The sequence below is a fragment of the Salpingoeca rosetta genome, assembly GCF_000188695.1.
Source record: "Salpingoeca rosetta unplaced genomic scaffold supercont1.15, whole genome shotgun sequence".
Classification (NCBI taxonomy): domain Eukaryota; class Choanoflagellata; order Craspedida; family Salpingoecidae; genus Salpingoeca; species Salpingoeca rosetta.
The window spans coordinates 1,186,742-1,208,059 of record NW_004754919.1 but is presented as its reverse complement, the minus strand read 5'-3'; the positions used below and the strand labels follow the sequence as shown (position 1 = coordinate 1,208,059).

The 21,318-nt window shown below is 55.4% G+C and overlaps 6 protein-coding genes across 6 annotated transcripts in view; 2 read left to right on the top strand and 4 right to left on the bottom strand.

Moving 5' to 3' along the window:
- The window catches only part of PTSG_12388 (uncharacterized protein), a gene marked incomplete at its 3' end in the record, with an annotated part of 3,492 nt that extends 1,532 nt beyond the window's left edge, over window positions 1-1,960 (bottom strand). Inside the window, exons 1-6 of the mRNA XM_004992889.1 lie at window positions 1,788-1,960; window positions 1,556-1,614; window positions 1,218-1,278; window positions 923-986; window positions 605-779; window positions 240-338 (exon numbers count right to left, since the gene is read on the bottom strand). Of these exons, the coding sequence (XP_004992946.1) occupies window positions 240-338; window positions 605-779; window positions 923-986; window positions 1,218-1,278; window positions 1,556-1,614; window positions 1,788-1,888 (559 nt within the window). The 5' untranslated portion in view covers window positions 1,889-1,960. The remainder of the gene's footprint in view (window positions 1-239; window positions 339-604; window positions 780-922; window positions 987-1,217; window positions 1,279-1,555; window positions 1,615-1,787) is intronic.
- A 480-nt stretch (window positions 1,961-2,440) lies between these two features.
- On the bottom strand, window positions 2,441-5,066 carry PTSG_12387 (uncharacterized protein; the record flags this gene model as incomplete). The annotated part of the gene is made up of 1 exon (XM_004992888.1): window positions 2,441-5,066. The coding sequence occupies exon 1, from the start codon at window positions 5,021-5,023 to the stop codon at window positions 2,441-2,443; it is 2,583 nt and encodes an 860-aa protein (XP_004992945.1). The 5' UTR covers window positions 5,024-5,066.
- Window positions 5,067-5,358: 292 nt separating this feature from the next.
- On the bottom strand, window positions 5,359-14,265 carry PTSG_06050 (uncharacterized protein). Its single transcript, XM_004992887.1, has 25 exons — window positions 14,194-14,265; window positions 13,875-13,993; window positions 13,596-13,682; window positions 13,411-13,458; window positions 13,022-13,107; window positions 12,636-12,801; window positions 12,308-12,389; window positions 11,949-12,086; window positions 11,714-11,805; window positions 11,232-11,584; window positions 10,710-10,876; window positions 10,473-10,540; window positions 10,196-10,261; window positions 9,911-9,949; window positions 9,588-9,733; window positions 9,290-9,378; window positions 8,944-9,011; window positions 8,638-8,754; window positions 8,307-8,462; window positions 7,977-8,110; window positions 7,632-7,752; window positions 6,684-7,394; window positions 6,147-6,281; window positions 5,867-5,938; window positions 5,359-5,612 (listed from the first exon to the last, which is right to left on the bottom strand). The coding sequence occupies exons 2-25, from the start codon at window positions 13,968-13,970 to the stop codon at window positions 5,583-5,585; spliced, it is 3,267 nt and encodes a 1,088-aa protein (XP_004992944.1). The 5' UTR covers window positions 13,971-13,993; window positions 14,194-14,265; the 3' UTR covers window positions 5,359-5,582.
- Window positions 14,266-14,312: 47 nt separating this feature from the next.
- On the top strand, window positions 14,313-19,126 carry PTSG_06049 (uncharacterized protein). The gene is made up of 12 exons (XM_004992886.1): window positions 14,313-14,592; window positions 14,806-14,980; window positions 15,255-15,358; window positions 15,515-15,636; window positions 15,928-16,030; window positions 16,311-16,380; window positions 16,613-16,791; window positions 17,078-17,172; window positions 17,395-17,502; window positions 17,747-17,891; window positions 18,091-18,224; window positions 18,546-19,126. The coding sequence occupies exons 1-12, from the start codon at window positions 14,428-14,430 to the stop codon at window positions 18,703-18,705; spliced, it is 1,560 nt and encodes a 519-aa protein (XP_004992943.1). The 5' UTR covers window positions 14,313-14,427; the 3' UTR covers window positions 18,706-19,126.
- Window positions 19,127-19,170: 44 nt separating this feature from the next.
- PTSG_06048 (uncharacterized protein) lies at window positions 19,171-20,589 on the top strand (the record flags this gene model as incomplete). The annotated part of the gene is made up of 2 exons (XM_004992885.1): window positions 19,171-19,723; window positions 20,012-20,589. 2 exons carry the CDS (start codon window positions 19,171-19,173, stop codon window positions 20,587-20,589), a joined length of 1,131 nt encoding a protein of 376 aa, XP_004992942.1.
- Window positions 20,590-20,947: 358 nt separating this feature from the next.
- Window positions 20,948-21,318, bottom strand: part of PTSG_06047 (uncharacterized protein) — a gene marked incomplete at both ends in the record, with an annotated part of 2,230 nt that continues 1,859 nt past the window's right edge. Inside the window, one exon of the mRNA XM_004992884.1 lies at window positions 20,948-21,118. Within this exon, the coding sequence (XP_004992941.1) occupies window positions 20,948-21,118 (171 nt within the window). The remainder of the gene's footprint in view (window positions 21,119-21,318) is intronic.

Below are 21,318 nucleotides of genomic sequence, written 5' to 3'. Positions count from 1 at the left end.
GTGTGTGTGTGTGTGTGTGTGTGTGTGTGTGTGTGTGTGTGTGTGTGTGTGTGTGTGTGTGTGTGTGGTGTGGTGGTGTGTGGGGAGGGGAGGGGAGGAGGAGAGAGGAGGGGGGGAGGGGAGGCTTGGAGTGGAGGAACGTGAACCGAGTTGCACACCGAGATCAAGAAGAGAGATCACCAAAGTACGAAAGCAGTCATCCACCAAACCCATTTGCAAGGAAACATACAAACACGCACGCACCGCTGTGACGGGTTCGCTCTCTGCGACGATAATGTGGAATTGGCGGCCGCTCGCGCGCACTTTCTTGCAAAACTCCAGGATGGTGGTGGAGTAACCTGGACGGGGACACACGCACACGTGATGATGGAAGGGGGATGCATGTGGGGAGCGCGTGAGGATTGCACGCAGCCATGACGTGTGATGGTGGCAGTGTGACATGAAGTGGCTAATGGTGATCCAGGATTAAAATAACGGACGAGCACACACAAATACTCGTGCACATTCACGCACGCTCGCGCACACCCACGTACGCTCACGCACACACGCTCAACCACAAAACACGAGCACACGCACAAACACAAACCCACATACACACACGCACCGCTTGTCATGACAATCTCGTTGACGTGGATGTGTTCAATGGACTGCTGGCAGATCATGGGAATGACGGTGCCAAGCTCCTCCTTGAGGTCTGCCAACTTGCTCAGCACTTCACGCCGCAGCTCCTTGTAGCGGTTGCGGAACGACCGCACGTTGTAAATGTCAGGCAGGTGGCCCTGCACGTGCGTGCGTGCGTGTGTGTGTGTGTGTGACAGGCACAATGGTGGTTGTCAGCTGAAAGGATAGAATGACGCTGTACCAGCGACACGGTTGGAACAACTTGTGTACGTGTGTGGAATGCACATGTGAGGCACCGCACGTCTGAGGAGCGGGCGGACAGTTCACTTCCTGCGATGGGCTTGATGTCTGGGTCTCCCTCGCACCTGTTTCCCACAGCGAAGAGAGAGCGTGCGCATTGACAGAGCGTGAGTGCGTGGATTATGCGAGCGAGTCAGTGTGCTTGATGAGGGGTTTGGGAACTCGGGGCCATTGCAACCCCTTGTTCTGACGGAGAGCATAACACGCCACACGCCATACGCCACACGCCACACCACCACACGCCACACGCCACACGCCACACGTCACGCCGGCAGCCATCGTAAGAGCGCACGTACTCCTCGTATGCTTCGTGGATGAACTTGATGGCACGGTCAACCATGTTGACGCAACCGGTTTCTGAAAGCACGCGACATTTTGATTGTTAGTCACAAATGGGCAATGGATGTCCACTGCCAGCAGCAGCAGCAGTGGCAAAAACCTATGACAAGCACGCACGCGTGAAAACTCGAGCACAGGCAGCGAGGGAGGGAGGGAGGGAGAGAGACAGAGAGGGGTCGTAATCGAGAGACACACTACCACACACATACACACACACACACACACACACACACACACACACACACACACACACACACACACACACACACACACATCAACACATGACGACACCCACTTGATGGGCCAGCATCCTTCCACTTCTTCTTCATATCCTCCAGCATGGAAACAAAGTTCCTGGGCCATGAGTAGTTCGCACACGCACACATATGGGCAGACAAGTGTGAACAGCCACCATATGAAGAACGGGAACCAGGCCAGACAGGGGTGCATTGTTCGTCTCGTTTCACAAACAGGCACACATATGCGGGTGCACGCGATTCTCTCCATCTCACAGCTCGGGCACTTACGCTGCGTCGTCGGTCCTGTTCTTGGAGACGGCCTGGAGCAGGGCGTCCAACGCGCTCTCCGCAAGCCCAATCGAGCTGTGCTTGCTCTTCTTCTCAGACATGGCGACAGTCGGTTGGTGTGTGGGGTGCTGGTGGTGCGGGCAGTGGTGTGAGATGCGGTTTGTGTGGTGGTGGTGCGGAATAAATGCACGCCTGTGGCATAATCGTACTGTTTATAGGCCCTGACTGAATATAGGACGAGCCGCGGGTGTGTGTGTGTGTGTGTGTGTGTGTGTGTGTGTGTGTGTGTGTGTGTGTGTGTGTGTGTGTGTGTGTGTGTGTATGTGTGCGAGTAGACGTGCAAGTGGCAGGCTCCTCTGTCTCGACTCTCGAGAGTCTTTCAGCCTCTCTCAACAATGAACGCACGAAGTTCTGTTCATTCGACACTCCAAACCAAGAAGGAAAGACGCAAAAGAAACACACAGCACTGGCAATCGAGGGACGAAAAGACAGTACCAGCACCACCACCGACAACAAACAACAACAACATCACCACCAACAACAACAAACAACAACAACAACAACAACAACAACCGACAACAACAACCGACAACAACAACAACAACAACAACAACAACAACAACAACAACAACAACAACAAAAGGGTATCAGTATCAGCACACCATTGGGCAGGCGATGAGCGTGATGCCATCGTTGTTGTTCACACACATTGCGTTGAGGCCATGGCAGTTGGCAGTGGTCAGGAGGTCGTTGTTTGTAAAGGAGAGCATTCCACCCACGCTGTTGATGCTGCCAAAGTCAATGCTGGTGATGGCGCCGTTGTCCTTAAAGTCGATGGTGAAGCCAACAAAGGTGATGCTGCCAAAGTCCACGATCGTCAGCGCGTCGTTGTTCTCAAACTTGATGCCGCTCTCCGCACGGGTAATGCTGCCAAAGTCCACAGAGGTCAGTGCCTGGTTGTTCTTAAAAAGCATGGAGTTGCCCACGCTGATGGTGCTGCCGAAGTCAATGTGGGTGAGGGCATTGTTCGACTCAAAGCGCACCAGTCTGCCCAGTCTGAGTACGCTGCTAATGCTGAAGCTCGTGAGGGCGTGGTTGAACAAGAGTCTCAGATCTTGGGTGATGCTGCCCAGGCTGCGGAAATCAATGCTGGTTAGGGCGGGGTTGCTCTTGAACTCAACGTACGTCCCCACGCTTCCCATGCCACCAAAGTCAACGCTGGTGAGCGCGGCGTTGGAATAGAGCCAGACGTAGGTGCCCACGCTGGTGATGCTGCCAAAGTTGATGCTGGTGAGGGCGTTGTTGGTGAAGAAGTACACGTGCTCACCCACGCTGGTGACGCTGTTGAAGTTCACATTGGCCAGGGCGTCGCTGTAGAGGAACGACACGAAACCACCCACGCTGGTGATGCCGCTGAAGTCGACATTGGCCAGGGCAGCGTTGGAAGTGAAGCTCATGTACCCATTCACGCTGGCAACGTTGGCAAAGTTGATGCTGGTGAGAGCAGCGTTGGAGGTGAACTTGGTGTAACCGCCGATGCTGGTGATGCTTCCAAAGCTGATGCTGGTGAGGGCAGCGTTGGTGCTGATGTCAATGTCTGCACCCACGCTGGCAATGCTGCCAAAGTCAACGGCAACAAGGGCGCTATTGACGACGCATCTGATGTAGGTGCCCACGCTCGTAATGCTGCCAAAGTTGATGCTGGTGAGCGCAGCATTCGAATTGAGTTCAATGTACGTGACCACGTTGGTGATGCTGCCAAAGTCGATGCTGGTGAGGGCATCGTTGGAAAAGAACTTAATGTACCCGCCAAAACTGCCACCAGTGACGCCAATGCCGGCGATGCTGCCAAAGTCAACGCTGGTGAGGGCATCGTTGCGCAAAAACTCCACGTAGGCACCCACACTGGTGATCTTGCCAAAGTTGATGCTGGTCAGGGCAGCGTTGGAGGTGAACCTGACGTAACCGCTGACACCGGTGATGCCGCCAAAGTCGATGCTCTCCAGTGTCTGCGCCGAAATCAGCACATTCCCAGTCACCCCTCCTTGGGCAACACTGAAGCTTGTGCCTGCCAAGCTAACGGTGCCGCCGACATCGCGCAGCGAGCCGAACGCAATGGCGCTAACAGGGTTGGTGTAGTGAATAGCAACATCACCACCAACAGTTGTCACCTGCCCAAAGTCAACAGACTCAAGTGCGCCGCCACTAACACCTGAAATGTCCCCGCCAACATGCACCACGGACCCAAACTGCAAGGATGTCTCCGTGTTGCGCAGCGTCACCGATCCATTCACGCTCTCCAACGCGTAGAACTCGTCACAGCAGCAGTTCACAACAGCAGCTGCAGTGGTCATGGCTTGAGTCGCAAAATAGAGGCGCGAGTTCGGGTTATCACAGTCCAAGATGTCAGGGGAGAGCGTGGTCGTTGTGGTTGTGGATGTTGTTGTTGTTGTGGTTGTCGTCGTGGTAGTGGTTGTGGTTGTTGTTGTGCTTGTTGTTGTTGTTGAAGTCGTGGTCGTAGTGGTTGTTGTAGTGGTCGTAGTGGTTGTTGTAGTGGTTGTCGTCGTGGTAGTGGTAGTGGTTGTTGTTGTGGTAGTGGTTGTTGTTGTGGTAGTGGTTGTTGTGGTAGTGGTTGTTGTGGTAGTGGTTGTTGTGGTTGTGGTAGTCGTTGTTGTTGTTGTAGTGGTTGTAGTGGTTGTAGTAGTCGTTGTAGTAGTCGTTGTAGTACTTGATGTTGTCGGTGGGGTCGTAGAGGCGGTGCTGGTGGTGATATTGGCCGTTGTCACAGTCGTTGCTGGATGAACTGTCGTGCCTGCGCTTGTCACAACAGCTGCTGTTGTGGTGACGTTTGAAGCGCTCTGGCCGCGGCTCTTGCTGGCACCAGCCGCTGTGCTCGTCACGGCTACTGGCACACTCACAGCCGCGGCGACAATGACCACGAGCAAGACAACCAGGAGAGCCTTGAGCCCGCAACCCCGTCCTTGCTTTTCGTCGACCGTACTTGAGCCCCCACGCCCACCATCGCCTTCCAGGGTGAAGAGCTTCACATCAGTATACGGCGATGACGGGGTATGCGTGCCAGCCGAGTAGACCTGGGCGTACGGCTGGTATTGAGGACGTGCACCCTTTGCACCAGATGGCTTGTTCGCCCATGACCCTGCTCCATCATCGTGGTGACGGCCAATCCCTGTCTCTGCCACAATCGGGTGCGGGTTGTTGTGCGCAAAGCTGGCCATCCTCTCTGTGCGCGACACAATACGCGCTGCACGAATTTGAATGCTATTGTTAAATGAAGATATGACGTCATCGCTGGTGAAAATTATCCGCGTCAAAGTCACGCTTTTTGTTGTCATATCAGAATCTGCTGACGGAGCAAAAAACATGGCACGTTAAGAGGCCTCACACACACACACACACACACACACACACACACACACACACACACACACACACACACACACACACACACACACACACACACACACACACACACACACACACACACACACACACACACACACACATTCTCACAGTCACTCGATTCTCGCAATGTCACATCACAATGTCATTCGCTTGTCTCGGCTTGTGTATGATGGATGACATGAAACAGACACCAAACAGAAACTCATCAACCAAACATCTTAACGGACACACAAACGTCCAAACAAACATACAGACAGAGAGGCACTGTTGCTTCCACACAAACACCAACACCAACAACATGCACGCCACTCCTCCCTTCATCCTTCATTCAACCCTTGTCGCTGGCTCATGATGGATGTGTCCGCTGCGGCGCTATGCGATATCCTGCCCACGACGGGCGGCCTAGGGAGTGGATTGGCACGCAGCACAGGTGCAAAGCAGTACAAGTGAGATGGCAGCGAGTGACACGGTGAGGCAAGCACACACACACACACACACACACACACGCACACCCATCACGGATACACCACAGTGGATGATGCGATTTGGGATGGCAAAGGTGCATTGCCAAGCGCGCGCGCACACACACACACACACACACAACACACACACACACACACACACACACACACACACACACACACACACACACCTACCTCTTGAATGCGAAGGCGCTCTGCAAACACGCGCGCCCGCTCGGCCATGGCCTCCTGGCGCTTGCGCACCGTCTGCACGCGCAACACGTCGTGTGCAAGACCAGCAGCAGAAGCAGTTCAACGTGGGGGTGAGTGCCCGTGCCAATCACAGAGAGCACACGCGCGCGCACACACACACACATCAAGGCACACGTAAACGCACACACACACATACACACACATATACACAAACACACACATACACATACACACGTATACGCAAAAGGAGCAGCCGACGCACGTCTGCCTGGAGAGAGGTCATCCATGCCTCAATGTCCTGCAGGTGGCGCAACTTCATCTCCATCTTCTGCAGCTGCACGTCAATCAGGCCCGCCGTCAGCGCCCGGATGTGCCGCTCAGCCGCCCGCGCCAACGCCTTCACAGAGGGGAGGAGAAGGGGCAGGCACAGGGGGAGAAGCGCAAGTATGCATACAGCACGCACGCATGCCAAGACAAGGACGCGTAGGGTGTGGTGGTGTTGTGTTTTCGTGAGAAGGAATGGCGTCTCCACGCACACGCAGCCAATCACTCTCACACACAACGCAGCACAGCACAGCACAGCACAACACAACACAGCAAAACACAACACAACACAACAAATGCACAGCAACACATCTGGCGTCATTGTCACCACCACCGCCACTCCCGTTGCCACCACTGTTACTGCGATGACCAAGTGCGCATGCCTCCTTTTTCAAGCATCTCTTCCCCTCCACCGCCTCTACCACCACTGCTCCGCCATCCCCCCTCTCGTTCTAACACACGGCAGCGCACCCACCATGGCCTTGTTGGACGCTGCCTTGAGCGCTGCGCGTGACGCCTCCTGCACGTCTTCGCTCGTCACCAGCGCCTGCAGCTCCTTCGACTCTTCCGCCGTCCACGCCCACCCGGGCGGCTTTGCCTGTGACGACGACGACGAGGATGATGATGATGATGACGGCGGTGCTGCTGTTGCTGATGCAGTGGCTGTCGTGCCCTGCTGTGCTGCTTCTGCTTGTGCTGGCTGGGCCTTGTCGCCTTCCTTCTTCACTGCCTGTTGCTGGGACGACTGTGCCGGCGCGCTTGCGTCCTCGCTCGTGTCCATCGCACCACCAGCACCAGTGCCCTCTCCCTCCTCTGCCGTAACTGCCTTGGATCTGCGCTGCTCTTCTGCTGCTGCTGGTGCTGCTGGTGCTGGTGCTTGCTTATCGCCCGTGCCCAGGGTCATACGCGACCGAAGCAGTTGCACCAATTGCGTTACCGGCGTCTTTGTTGCCTTGCGTTCTTCTTCCTTCGATCCCCCTTGTTGCTTTGCCGCTACTGCTGTCTCTGTTTCCTTCGCCCCATCACTGCCCTTATCCATCTTTGCTTTACCTTCCTTCTTCTCCTCCTCCTCGCCCTCCTTCGCTCCATCTCTTCCCCCTGCTGCTGCTGCTGCCGCTGCTGCCGCTGTGTGTCGCTCGCCAATCTTGAGCATGGCTGCCCGCGCCGCGTCAGCAGCAACACTCGGCTGCATGGCAGAGAGGGGGAAAACGGGTGGGAAACGTGATCGTGAAGGGAAACGGACGGGGGAGGGGAGAAGCGTCATCGGTGCGAGCCAAGCAAGTTCCGTTGCATGACGCACCCACACACATTAAGCGCGTGCACAAACGCACATGCACATGCACGTGCACGCATGAAACCGCACAGTAAACAAACGAACAAACAAACACGCAACAACAAAGCAATGCCTGGGCGGTGCACTGACCTCGACCACAGAGGCGAGAAAAGCAAGCGTCTTCATGAGTGGATTCTGTGCGGTGACAAAAGGGATTGGATCAGCATCAACCTTCGTCTCCTCATGCAGGAACGTGTCCTCAATCGGCAGCCTGATTGGTGGGCAGGGGAGTGAAGGGGAATGGTGGTGTGGCGAGGGTGAGCAGCGGCTATTGTGTGTGTGTGTGGGGGGGGGAGAACGAAGTGCAGCCGCGCATACAGGCGAACAAACATGCACTTCGCATACAAAGTCACACACACACACACAACACGCATCATCATCATCATCATCGTCATCATCATCATCATCATCACCATCGTGGCACAAGTATGGCACCTGATGAATGCGAGGACGCAGTCGTCGTGGCTGCGGACGGCCTCGCCGGCGTAGCAGACGCGGTTGACGTGATCGCGCACGCGCATCCAATCGTCGCGGTGAAGATCCACGGCCTCAAGCAGCGCAAGCACCTCCTGGTGGCGGTGGTCGACGTGGTGGTAGGAGGAGTGAAGGGTGAGGAGAGATGCCACTTATCCAAAGAACACACAGGATCACAGGAAATACAACACAAGCACCAGCACAAGCACACAAACACAAAGACAAGCACACAACACAAACAAAAACACAACAGTGCGCATGCAAGCAGCAAAATGCACGAAGACAACGCACATGGTCGCTCCACGGCGCGCCCTCCTCGCTTGCTGGCCGGCTGTACAAATCCCGGCGCAGTCCAAAGTTCTGTGCAGTCGCTGTGGACGTGCTGCGGATGCCCAGCTGTGGCGTTGGCAGATCAACAACACGCGCCTTTGCATCACCCCTCGCTTGCTGTAAACGCCAAGGTGAAGGTGTGTGCGTGTGTGCGTGTGGGTGGTTGGTTGTGTGCGTGTGGGTATGTATGTGTGCATTAGAGCCGAGAAAACAGATATGGGCAGGTGCACACACACACACACATGGTCACACACACACACGCGCGCACAGCAGCAACAACAACGCGCCACACCTCGTCAGCGAGCTTCTTCATGTGCAGCGGCTGCAAGCCCTGCGGGGTGTCCCCGAGAATGTGGAAGTGGGATGTTGGCGGCGGCCCAACAGCTGTCGGTCGCGTCTCCTTGTCAACCTGCAACACACACAACAGAGAGTGTGCGTGTGAGTGAGTGAGTGTGTGTGTGTGCGTGTGTATGCGTGCGCGTGCGTGCGTGTGTGCGCGTGCGTGCGTGTGCGTGCGTGCGTGCGTGTGTGTCAAGGTGGAGGCTCACGTCCAGGTGGTACTAAAACCAATCAACACAAAACCAGAGCAAGACCGCACCTGGAAGTTGATAAGGCCCCACTGCTCCAGGAACGCGTGCACGCGCACAATCGCGCACACGTCGCCAACTGCAGATCAGCCCAGCACGCAGTTGCGGTGGTGTGAGCAGACGCGAGGGAGGTAGAGGTGTGGTGTCGCTGCGGTCGTCAGTACATGATAACACGACGCGGCAGGCAAGCGACGGCAGTCCGCATGCAGATGTGCACATGCATGTACACACACACACACACACAGATCCCCGCATGCACACACAGATGCACACGCAGACGTACACAGACACAGACACAGACACAGACACAGACACAGACACACAGACACACACACACATGCATGTACACGTACACACCGAGGTTGCGGCGGCAGGCGGTGGCTGTGAGGTACTGGGACGGGTTGAGGCGATACGTGTCAATCATGAAGTTGCGGTACGCCATATAGCTGTGGCGGTGGAGATGGAACAGTGACGTGGAGGCGAGAAGGGTCAGGTTACCATGCGCAGCCATGCAACACATTGATAAACCGCGCAGTCCACACGAATACCCCTGACGCGTCGTTACACGCATGTACACACACACACACGTACACACACGCACACACACATACATACACATACATACACACACACACACGCACATCAGCCGACTTACACTTGCGGGGCCTTGCCCTTGCTCTTCCCGTTGAAGAACTCGGGCAGGGCGCGGATCTCAATTTCGTGGATGTTCTCGTAGTCGAACCAGGCGGCGGCGGCCGGGATGATGATGTGCTGCTGCTGCGCCTCCGTCGTCTTCGCCTTCTGCTCGGTAATTGGTTGGTTGTTTGATGTGAGTGAGTGAGGGTGACAGGGGAACATGGTGGTGGATGGTGGTGATGGTGCTGCTGGTGTGGCATGAATGCAAACAGCGCTGTCGAGCGTGCTGTTCGTGCGACGATGTGGTGTGGCGTGGCGTGGTATGGCATGGCATGACGCTACCTTGGCTGGCTGCTCTGGCTTGGGAACAGGTGCCTCGCCCTGGAGTAAAACCACACAAACATGCACGCACACGTGCGCGTGCGCACGCAAGAGTGAGTGGAAGCAGCCATTTCACGGCAACAAATGGTCATCAACAAAATAAAATGTCCCCTAGTTCACACATACACAGCACACACACACACACAGCACACACACACACACACACACACACACACACACACACACACACACACACACACACACACACACACACACACACACACCATCACGCGTGACCGTGCGCACCTCAACGGCTTGGATTGGAATTCCCTTTGAATGCGAAATGTCGAGCACATGACCGCTTCGAATCGGCTGATGACGATGATGGTGATGACCGTGGTGAAGGTGGTCGTGGTGACGAAGATGAGCGTGTGTCAAGGTGAGGGTACTGGGTGGAACATCACATGGATGAAGCAAGGGAACAAGCAAGCAAGGGCATGCATTGCCAACAACGCACAACGACGATCCGCACACGTGCATGCGTGTGCGTGTGCGCGCGTTGTGTGTGTATGTACGTGTGTACCTGAAGCTCGTTCTTCTTTGCATTTGTGTCGGCCTCCAACAGCGCTTTCTCAACGTCCACACGCACAGCTGTAGACCCACGCGTTGTCCACGGGATGAGTGGTGGGTAATGAGAAATGAGAAACACACACAAACCACATACATGTGACAGCCACATCCACATACGCACACAACCACGAACACCTACAATGCACCCATCCCTCCAACACACACACACACACATGACCACGTGCACAACCTTGCAAGTTTGTGTCTGGCGGGAGGCCGATGCGGGGATCGACGTCCTCCTCCTCCTCCTCGCCATCATCGTCATCATCGTCGGTGGTCTTCGCTCGCTTGCTGGACGCCGCGGCCTTCTTGCTGCGCTTGCTCTTGCTCGCAGGTGTTTCCTCATGCTTTCGCTTCCTGCTCACACAGCAACAGCGTGAATGATCGTGCGTGTGCGTGTACATGCAAGAACATGAGAGTCAAACACAATCCATACGCGGCACACGAAATTCTTCATTTCAACATGTCAAAACCATGCACACACACGCACGCACGCACACACGCACGCACACACACACAAAAAAAAGACACACACACGAACACACACAAACACACACACACACACACGCACACACACACATACATACACACACACACACACACACACACACACACACACACACACACACACACACACACACACGAACATACGTACACACACGTACGCCCCACCACCACCACCACCACCACCACCACCACCACCATCACCGACCCGTTGTTTGCTGCCTTGGCTGATGATCGCCGCCCCTTGCTGCTGCCACCACCACTGTTGTTGCTGCTGCTGTTGCTGTTGCTGCTGATGTTGTTGCCAGTGCCAGCTTTGCTGCCTTTGCTGCTGCGGCTGCCACGGCCCCTCACGCTGCTGCTTGCTGCTGCCGCTGTTGCTGCTGAGGATGACGCTGGCGACGATGAGGATGCCTTTGCCTTCGCCTTTGCCTTTGCCTTTGACGCGGCTGATGGCGTGCTCGCGGTCTTGACTGCCGCAGCTTCCGATACGGTTGGTGTTGGCCGCGACGGCGGAGTCGTTCGTCTGTTGCGCGTCGGTGACGAGCGCGCTTCCTCCTCCTGTGTGTGTGTGTGTGTGCACATGGTGAGGAAGCATGTGAGCGATAGCACAATGCACACACACACACGCACGCACATAACACAACACACGTACTCGACGCACAACACAATGCAGCAGCCCAACCGCACCTCTGGGTCCGTGTCCTCGTAGTCTTCCTCGTTCATGAACTCGTTGTACTTGGCGGTGTGCAGCAACCAGTACCCGTTCACGTAGAACCGGTCTGCGGGGGGGGGCAAGGGGCAGTGGAGCCGCGACGTGAGTTGTCGCATCACTCATCTCATCGCTGTCCACACAACAACAACAACCAAGCAACAGCAACAGCACCACCACCATACACCGTTCACCACGTGCGTATCAACGCACCTCTGCGCTGGTATCGCTCAATCTCAGCAGCGACGTCGCGAGCGGGAAGCCACGTGTCGTAGCTGTCCGGGAAGTACCAGTAGTGCGCCAGCACGCGGTCCTTGCGCTTCAGCACAGGCCGCAGCCACTCCTCACCATCTGGTGATGGTGGTGATAGCGGTGGTGGTGTGGTGGTGTGGTTGTGGTATGGTGAAGTGGTGAAGTGGTGATGTGGTGACAGCGGAATGGTGATGAGAAACAAACAAGGTCATGTGACGGTGATGGCTGGAATATTTTGCCCACACATACATGCGCACACATACATGCGCACACACACACACACACATACATCTTCACACATCTTTATGTGCACAACGCACCGTCGGCAGGATCGCGCTTTGGGAGGGAGGTGATGACGTGTGTTGCCTCGTCCTCTGAACCAACCGTCTCCATGTCGTGCTCCTGTGTGTGTGTGTGTGTGTGTGTGTGCGTGTGTGTGTGTTTGTGTGGGTGTGTGTGTATGTGTGTGTGTGTGTGAACATTGTCGGGGCAGACGCGGGACTGGACATCACGAATGATTAACAAAACCTGCATGCACATGCAAGGCATAACGGCATACAGCCAATGCGACTGCAAACATTCAACACAAAAGGTGCTGCTCCTCCCCACAACCTCACTGAAATCATCATCACCCAGCATCATTCGTACCTTGGCCACGGTGCTCAGCCTCTCTTTGTCCTTGGCGGAGACCTTTGGCGCGAAATACACGCGCATGGGCCGCAAGTGGTGCTTTTCCTTGAGCACGCGCTGCACTTCAAGCAGAATGTTCATGTTGCGGTTCAGCTTGGACGGCGTCGCAAAGTCAAACCGCCGCCTGCAAAATGTGTGTGTGTGTGTGTGCGTGTGTGTGTGAGTGCGGGTTTGCATCAGTGTGAGGGTGAGTGAGAGTTGTGTGAGGGTGCGTTTGTGTGCATATGTGTGTCGTGAGTATGTTTGGCTTTCACAAGTGCAAGTGAGAGTGAAGCTGTCTCTGTTTCAGCCGCAACAGGGCTGGTAAAGGCAACCGTTGCAGAGGCCAGGCAGATTCTTCTTACATCTGCGTGTCTGCCTTGACTTTGTATGCCGTGCCCACAATATCCACGAGCGGCCCTTTCTTTGAGTAGTCGAAGAAGAAGCGCGCCTGCGCATCGAAACAAGCAAGATGCACAACCCACCAAGAGCCACCGTGCAGGCGTGAGAGGAATTGTGGATGAAGGCATGAAACTGCAAACTGGAAACACGCGTACACAGGCAATCAAGTGGTCACGTCACTCAGAGAAGACCCAACACCCTCCCACATACACACCAAACAAGGCACACACAAGAACACACACGCACACAAGAGCACACACACATACACAAGCACAAGCACAATGCCGACACTCAGAGAGACCCAACACACACACACACACACACACACACACACACACGCACACACACGTACGGGAAACCGGGTCATGGCTTGGTTGTCAGACTGCTTGCCCAAGTGTTTCTGTAGGTCAAGAGTTCCAATGGCACGGGCAGCAGCAATAACGGTGCATGCAAGGTGAAATGGGCGCCAAACGAGGAAAAGATTCTTGGGAAAGCAGACGACACCAATCGCAGCTCACTGGCGGGGCATGTCCTCACCTCCATGAAAGACCACATGTGCACAAGCAGGGACGCCACGCCAGCTGCGGTGATGTTCTCCTGCTGCACGTAATCCTTGTACTTGTCCTGCACACAATATTGGCCAACCACATTCAAGCATATATATACACACACACACACAAACACACACACACATGTGTACACACAACACATTTGTGCAATGTTGAGTGTTGATTTGCTTTGGGAGGTGTACTCACATACAGCACGCCTGCACACCAACATACATGCACGCACGCACGCACGCACGCACGCACGCACGTTGATGGCGGGGAGGATGTTGGAGAGGGCCTTGAGGTTTTCCTTGGACTCGTACATGGCGGCGTCTGGCCCACCATGCTGCTTTCTCGATGTCATCGTCGGTGATTCGCAGCTGCTCTCTGCACAAAACAGCAGAAATGACAACAACAGCCAGCCCCCCGAAATCAATACAAAGTGGCTGGCTGGCACACGTGCACGTTTCCTTTTCCTCGCTTGCTGCCTTGTCACTGCTTGTGTCGCTCCCCGTGTCACTGCAGCCTCTGATGATGGATGACCCAGCCAGCCAGCCAGACAACCACTCTCACAGTCAAGCACCAACCGTTCACAACAGCAGCAGACAGCAGCTCGCCCGCCAAAATTGTACGACAGCACAAACAGTAGCTACACACCCTTTGGTAGTGTTTGGCTTGGCTCGATGTTTCACGAACATCTTCCATTTGTTCTCTGCGACTGCCGTCCTTCCTGGCGTTTTGGTTTGCTTGCTGTGGCGCTGCTGCTCGTGGTTTGGGGGCTGTGTTTGTGTTTGCTCGATCGATATTGACTGACCATCCTGATGACGATGATGCTGATGACGAGCACGCGTCGTCGGGGGGCGTTGGCCATGGTGGTGGTGGTGGTGGTGGTGGTGGCAGTGGCAATTGGACGCGTGACTGCACAAGATGCAGCCTTCACCAACACGTTTGCTCTCTGTGGCAGCGTGAACTCGGAGTTCTGCCAGGTTGGGATGAGTTGACATGTTGTGATATGTGTGTGTTGGTGGACGAGGTCTTTTGCTGCGTGGGTGCAGTGAAAGCAAGAACAGGGAACCAGTCGTCCTACCTGCGTGCTTGAAATACGGGCGACTGACTGTCTTTGTTTTGACTTACACGCACATGAACACACACACACACACACACGCGCACACACGCAAATATAAACACACATTTGGCAGTGCATTGATGCTACGCTGGAGCGTGTCTCGACACCACAGCACCCAGATGACCTGCCTTCCCTCGATGACCTGGAAGAAAAAGAGTACGTGCTTCGTCCAGAAGGCACCACGTGCTCGGACGGATCCCCATGGGCATTCCTTGCCACCAAGATGGACACGTCCAAACTCATCCTCGGTGCGTTTCAGTTCACTCACGCCATGCTCACGCATCAGTAGCACTGCATATGATCATGCTCAGCGGTATACCACATTTGACGCAAATCCGTGTCACCGTTGGCAGCAAACCTCGCCCACCCACCCACACACTCAAACACACACACTCTCACACACACACTCACTCTCTCTCTCTCTCACTCGCTCACTCACACTCACACACACACACTCACAACACACACACACACACACACTCACTCACTCACTCAATCGCTCACACTCACCTTCGTGTGCAGACTTCAGCGGCGGAGGCGCGTGCTGGAGCGCAGAAACATGCTTTGAGCCTGCGCTGTGCGATCCACCGCTTTCAGACAGCTGCCGCTCAAGCTACTTCCGCACGGTAAGGACGCGCGTTCTTTGAACAAATGGGTGCCAGATTCCTACCCACTCTTTCATAGGCACAGAATTGCACACACGTACACACGCATGTATATCCTCTCACCAAACCCATCCTCCCCCAATGTCACCTTCATTCCTGCTGTTGCGCGGGGTGCAGTTGAATCCTGATCCCGCGACGATGGCGGCGATTGAGTGCGGGTTCAACCTGGCGCAGGTGTACCCGGACGAGTTTGGCGGCTTCCTCGACCGCTCAAACAAGGAAAACCCGTTTAGGAAGTGGTGCGTTGCTGGGGAAGTAGTCGCATGAGTTGGGAGTGGTGTGAATGGATGGGATGGGACAGGATGGGAAGGGATGGGATGGATGGAGGGTGGAAGTGGTGAAGCGATGGATGGGATGCATGGAGGGTGGAAGGATGGGCAAGGGAACGGATGTACGGACAGAAGCAGTGGAGAATCGCAGTCACGGTGTATTGTTATTGTTGCTCTCGTGCTCGTGCACATCTCTGCATCTCTTTCTTCCCATCGTCCTCACGTGCACGTGTGCACCAAACATGGCCTTGCCTTGCACAGGAGCCACGTGTTTGTGCCGTACTGCACTGGTGACGTGCATCTGGGCAACGCCACGCACGAGTACACCAACTGCACCTCCTCAAACTGCACCATCCACCACAAGGTACGCCTGCCAGTTACTCTCTGTGACATGGAAGCTGGACGCAGGGTTGTGCTCGCTGCTGCTGTTGGCTGCTTGCTTGCTCCTTATCTTCGTGTCCACGGTGTTGGCTCGTTCTCCCTCTGTGCTGGTGCGAATGACACGACCACATGAACAGCACGCTGGTGAACAACACGCTGTCGCCTTGTGTCTCGCGTTCCCCTCACATAAACATGCACACACACGCACACACATACACACACACGTACGCATGCACACACACTTCCTGTGCGACAACCACCAGGGGAGCGCCAATGCTCGCACGGCGGTCGACTGGATCATCCGCGAGTTTGTCGACACCGGCATCCTCAAGGGTGCGCCGCAGTGGATGTGATTGTATGTGGGGGAGAGCGGCGTGTTATGGAGTGTAGTGTGCGTGTGTGTCTTCTATGTGCACGAACTGGTCACTCACTTTCTGTTGTCACGTACACACTTCACACACACACGCACACACACACACACACACACACACACACACACACACACACACACACACACACACACACACACACACACACACGCACACCCTGTACTGCTCGCGTGCAGACCTGGTGTGCTTTGGAGACAGCGCCGGTGCGTATGGCGCGATTGCGCACTGCAGCGTCCTGGCAGCGGCCATTGAGGACCGTGGCCTCGATGTTAACATCGCACTCGTCGCCGACTCCGGCGTTGGCCTCGCCGCCGTCAGCCCCACGTGGGCCATCGAACGCGGCATCCTGCAGCACGTGCGGCAACACTCCTGTGACACTGTTCCTGCGTGTGTTTGTGTGTGTGTCTCTCTCTGTGTGTGTCTCTGTGTGTGTGTCTCTTTGTGTGTGTGTGTGTGTGTTTTGCTTCGTTTCCCACCACCCCATGTCGTCCCCTCACTGCTCGTCCTTCTCTCACATTAACACCCCCCTTCACACACACGCACACGCACACACGCACACACACGCACACGCACACACGCACACACACACACACACACACACACACACACTGCCACTTGACATGTCGCCGTTTCGCACACAGGTATTTCAGTACGGCGTGTTTGGCGAGGACACGGGCTTCCACGACAGCGAGATTGCGTACTCGCCCACAATGACGAACCTGCAACGCGGTGCAACGTACGTCACCTGTCACCACCGCTTTGCACCACATCGTGCGTCGTGTTGGAGTCCCCCACCCACGGTTCTCCGACGTTGTCCCACCATCACTGCGACTTGTGTGCAGTCGTGCGCAAGTTGTTCCCCCTTGCCATGCTCACCTCTAACTTGAAGTACAATCCTCCCTCACCCTCCTTCTTTTGTGTTGCTGTTTGTGTGGCCCGTTCTTGCTACCACCATCAGCGTTGCGCGGGAGTCGATGATTGCGTTTGCTTCGCGCTTTCCGGACGCCCGCGCCACCCACATCACCTGCAACAACGACGAAACACAGCGGCTCTTCATGCAATACACGTACGTACGAAACATCCATGTTGCTGTTTGCTGATTCTTGCTTGCAGGCACCACCACTCCACGCTTTTACCGCAACCCATTGCGTGCGCATCAGACATGCCGGGCCGTTCGTGTTTCCAGCTCTGTGCCGCACGCATCCTCCCGTGCAACATCTCAGTGTAACAGCAATGTTTAATCCCACCGACAACACCACCGACCACACGTGTGCACACGTAAATGGTGGCGCTCTTGTGTGTGCGTGCAGATACCAGGACTACGGGTGCCACTGCTGCCTACAGGGTGCGTGTGCCGTCAGTGCTGATGTGTGCATCGATGAAGTGCAGGACTCGTTCACGGGCCAGTGTCACGCAGACTGCTCCACAGGCTGCTACTCAACGCTCTGGGCACAGGTGCGGACCGTCTTCATCTGTATGGGTGTGTGTGTGTGTGTGTGTGTGTGTGTGTGTGTGCGTCTGTGTGTATGTATGTGTTCAACTTCGGCTCCACTTTGAACAACAGATTGTCTTGCCTCCAATCCACAAAGTTCTCCCGCCATGGCCACATCACCTTCATTGTGCCTTCCCCTGTGTGTTGGTATTGCTTTGACAGGAGCTGACGCCGCTGTTGACCAACCTGACGCACCTCCCAAACTTTGTTCCCTTTGTTGTTGACTGCAACGTGCACACCTTTGTTCGCTCCTCCCGCTTCTTCGAATACGTCGGCGTCACCGACCTCAACGACACGTGAGTGTGTGTGCGTGGGTGTGTCTGTCTGTCTGTGTCTGTGTCTGTCTCTGTGTCCGTGTCCGTGTCTGTGTCTGTGTCTGTCTGTATGTGTCTGTGTGCTTGTGTGTCTGTGCGTGTGCAGTTGTGCTTGTGGGCTCTTGCTGGGGCAGTGAAGCCTCGGCTCTCTGTTTCCTTCCATGCACTCCAGTATTGTGCCGCCTTGCTGTTGACTTCGCACCCAGCAACGAGCGTCTTTCGTGCCTTTCCTTCACTCCCCGCTGCACACACACACACACACACACACACACACACACACACACACACAACCACAATCCACAGGGAGAACGTGCTGTTGCTGTCTGACTTTGTTGCGGCCATGACTGACCGGAGCTGCAACGACCCGCAGTATTGTTCGTCTGCATTTCTGCACGCCCCAATTGCATCTGCGATGACGCTCGCTCTAGGCGCCGTCGCCCTCTTTGCTGCCGCGGTTCTGTAGCTCCTGAGCGCGATGGTGCAAGCTGTATGCAAGGGAGAGGAAGACGCAGGGCGGGATGCCGTGCTCGCCTGTTTCAGAGAGCTGGAGACATGATACAGATGGCGTTATGCGATGTGCTGTGATGTGATTTGGTTGTTGGTCATCACTCCTTTCATTTCCTGATTGCTTCTCGCGTGTTTTCTTTCTATCACTTTGGAAAGGCTTTATTTGTTTTGGCATGTTCGCTTCCCATGCATGACATGGGTTGGCAGTGATTGCGTGTCTGCCTTCATTTGCGTTATTCCCTGTCGTCCTTGTGCGCTTTATTTGTGTGTGCACTGCTGACCTTGCCTGCTTGCTTGCTTGCTTGCTTCTTGCTTCTTGTTGCCATGTCTTCCTTGACGCTTGCTTGCTTCAACAAAGAAAAAGTGCTGAGTCAGCAAACTATTTCGCGTATGAAAAGCAAAGAAGCCGCACCCTACGACGATGATGGCGGGCTTGCGTGCACGGAGCATGATGAGGGTCGCCGCCATGGCGCCGTCGCTACTGCTGCTGCTTATGGCGGTGGCGGTGGCACCAATGGGTGTGCAGGCACAGGCGCAAACGCTGATGGCTGTGGAGCATGTTGGCCTTCCGTCTGAGCAGCCTGCGCGGTACAGCAACGCGTTTGATGAGGCCAGCCTGCTGCAGAAGATCCTCGACATTGAAGCGCGCGCGTGTCAGGAGGCGTGTTTGGCCATGGGCGAGTGCAAGGCCATGTTCCACTACAGGCTCACGTCGGGCTCCACGCGCTGCCACCTGCTCAGCAAGACCGGCAGCCCTGCCGCGACGGGCCTCGTGTCCACGAGCGCAGTCAAGATTCCACAGAACCAGGTGTCCTTGCGGTGCAACTCCTTCAATGACCTGAACAAGGCCTGTGTCTCCGGGTGCGCCGTTGGGCGCTGCTTCTTCTCCACGTGCATCGTCAACTCGAACAGCCGACCCCTGGTGGACGGCACGACATGCGCCAACGGCGACAACGATGGTGTCTGCAGCCAAGGTATCTGCGAAGCACCAGCTACAACGACGACAACAACAACAACAACAACAACAACAACAACAACAACAACAACAACAACAACAACAACAACAACAACAACAACAACAACAACAACAACAACAGCTACAACGACGACGACGACGACAACAACAACAACAACAACAACAACAACAACAACAACAACAACAACAACAACAACAACAACAACAACAACAACAACAACAACAACAACAACCACTACCACAACAACCACAACAACAACAACAACAACAACAACAACAATGACAGCTGTTGACTGGAGCGCAGCACCGAGTTTGATTGGATACTCCGTGACAGCCAGCGGGTCAAACGCCGAGAACGAGCATCTGCGGTTCTCAACCGCATTTGACGCTACAAAGATCTTGGCCAAGTTGACCGGCGTGGCTTCCTTTGAAGCGTGCACCAAGGCGTGCGATGCAGACCCAGATTGTGCGGGCGTGTTTGCGTGGGAGCATTCAAGTGATCTTCTCGGGCTGGAGTGCCGCTTGCTGTCGGACACCGGCACCCTCATCCCCACGAGCACCACCTCCTTCAGCTTGTCCAAGGCCGCCACGTCACGGTTCGACCTGCACTACATTGGCACCGGTGCAAACGAGGCCACGTCCCGCCGTTTCTCCACAGCGTTTGACGCCGCGCACGTGCTGTCCAAGTTTAATGACGCGACGGCAGAGGACTGCGCACGCGCCTGCGTTGCTGATCCAGCGTGCGCTGGCTTCGTGCAGGTTGACTTTGGCTCTACGCTCCAGTGCCGCACCCTGGATGACCTTGGTGTTGATGGCGGCGTTCCCACCACCACCCTCTCCCTCAGCTACGCGCTCAGCACCTGACACGGGTGATTCTGCGTGTGTGTGTGTGTGTGTGAGAGAGAGAGAGAGAGAGAGAGAGAGAGAGAGAGAGAGAGAGAGAGAGAGAGAGAGAGAGAGAGAGAGAGTGTGTGTGTGTGTGTGTGTGTGTGTGTGTGTTTGCTTCACATGTGCTTGGTATTGCTTTTCATGTCTGTTCCATTCTCCGTCACCTTTCAATGAACAGCTCCACAAAGGTTGCCTCGCAGCAGACGGACAGTGCTCAGAGAAAAAGGCCGACACAGGCAGAACCAGAGGCGGAAACAGAGACAGACACAGACACACGCACGCACACACGCACGCACACACGCACACACATAAAGGCGCCGCTACCCGCCGTCCTTCAGGAGCGGTGCTGCTGCTTGCGCTCAATGAGGTCGCGTTTCCACTGCGGCTGGTTGGCAAGCTTCTTTTCCCGCTCATATTGCTCCTGCTGCAGGTCCCAGATACGCTTCATCTCGCGCGCCTCTGCAACCCGCTTCTCGTGGTCTTCCCGCGCAAGCCGCTCTTGCTCCTGTAGACGTGTGTGTGTGTGTGTGTGTGTGTGTGTGTGTGTGTGTGTGTGTGTGTGTGTGTGTGTGTGTGTGTGTGTGTGTGTGTGTGTGTGTGTGTGTGTGTGTGTGTGTGTGTGTGTGTGTGTGTGTGTGTGTGTGGGTGCGTGGGTGGGTGCGTGACCCCCCTCCCCGCAGCAGCACCTCTGTTGCACACTTGCAT

What these genes read in the sequence shown, in the direction of transcription:
- PTSG_06050 (XM_004992887.1), bottom strand. Translation starts at nt 13,970, where the DNA reads ATGACATCGAGAAAGCAGCATGGTGGGCCAGACGCCGCCATGTACGAG. An exon ending in GTCAAGGCAGACACGCAGAT is followed by an intron (nt 12,802 to 13,021) that starts GTAAGAAGAATC and finishes CACATTTTGCAG; the next exon opens with GCGGCGGTTTGACTTTGCGA. An exon ending in GGCTGAGCACCGTGGCCAAG is followed by an intron (nt 12,390 to 12,635) that starts GTACGAATGATG and finishes ACACACACACAG; the next exon opens with GAGCACGACATGGAGACGGT.
- PTSG_06049 (XM_004992886.1), top strand. Translation starts at nt 14,428, where the DNA reads ATGACGATGATGCTGATGACGAGCACGCGTCGTCGGGGGGCGTTGGCC. An exon ending in AACCTGCAACGCGGTGCAAC is followed by an intron (nt 17,173 to 17,394) that starts GTACGTCACCTG and finishes TACCACCATCAG; the next exon opens with CGTTGCGCGGGAGTCGATGA. An exon ending in ACTCAACGCTCTGGGCACAG is followed by an intron (nt 17,892 to 18,090) that starts GTGCGGACCGTC and finishes TTGCTTTGACAG; the next exon opens with GAGCTGACGCCGCTGTTGAC.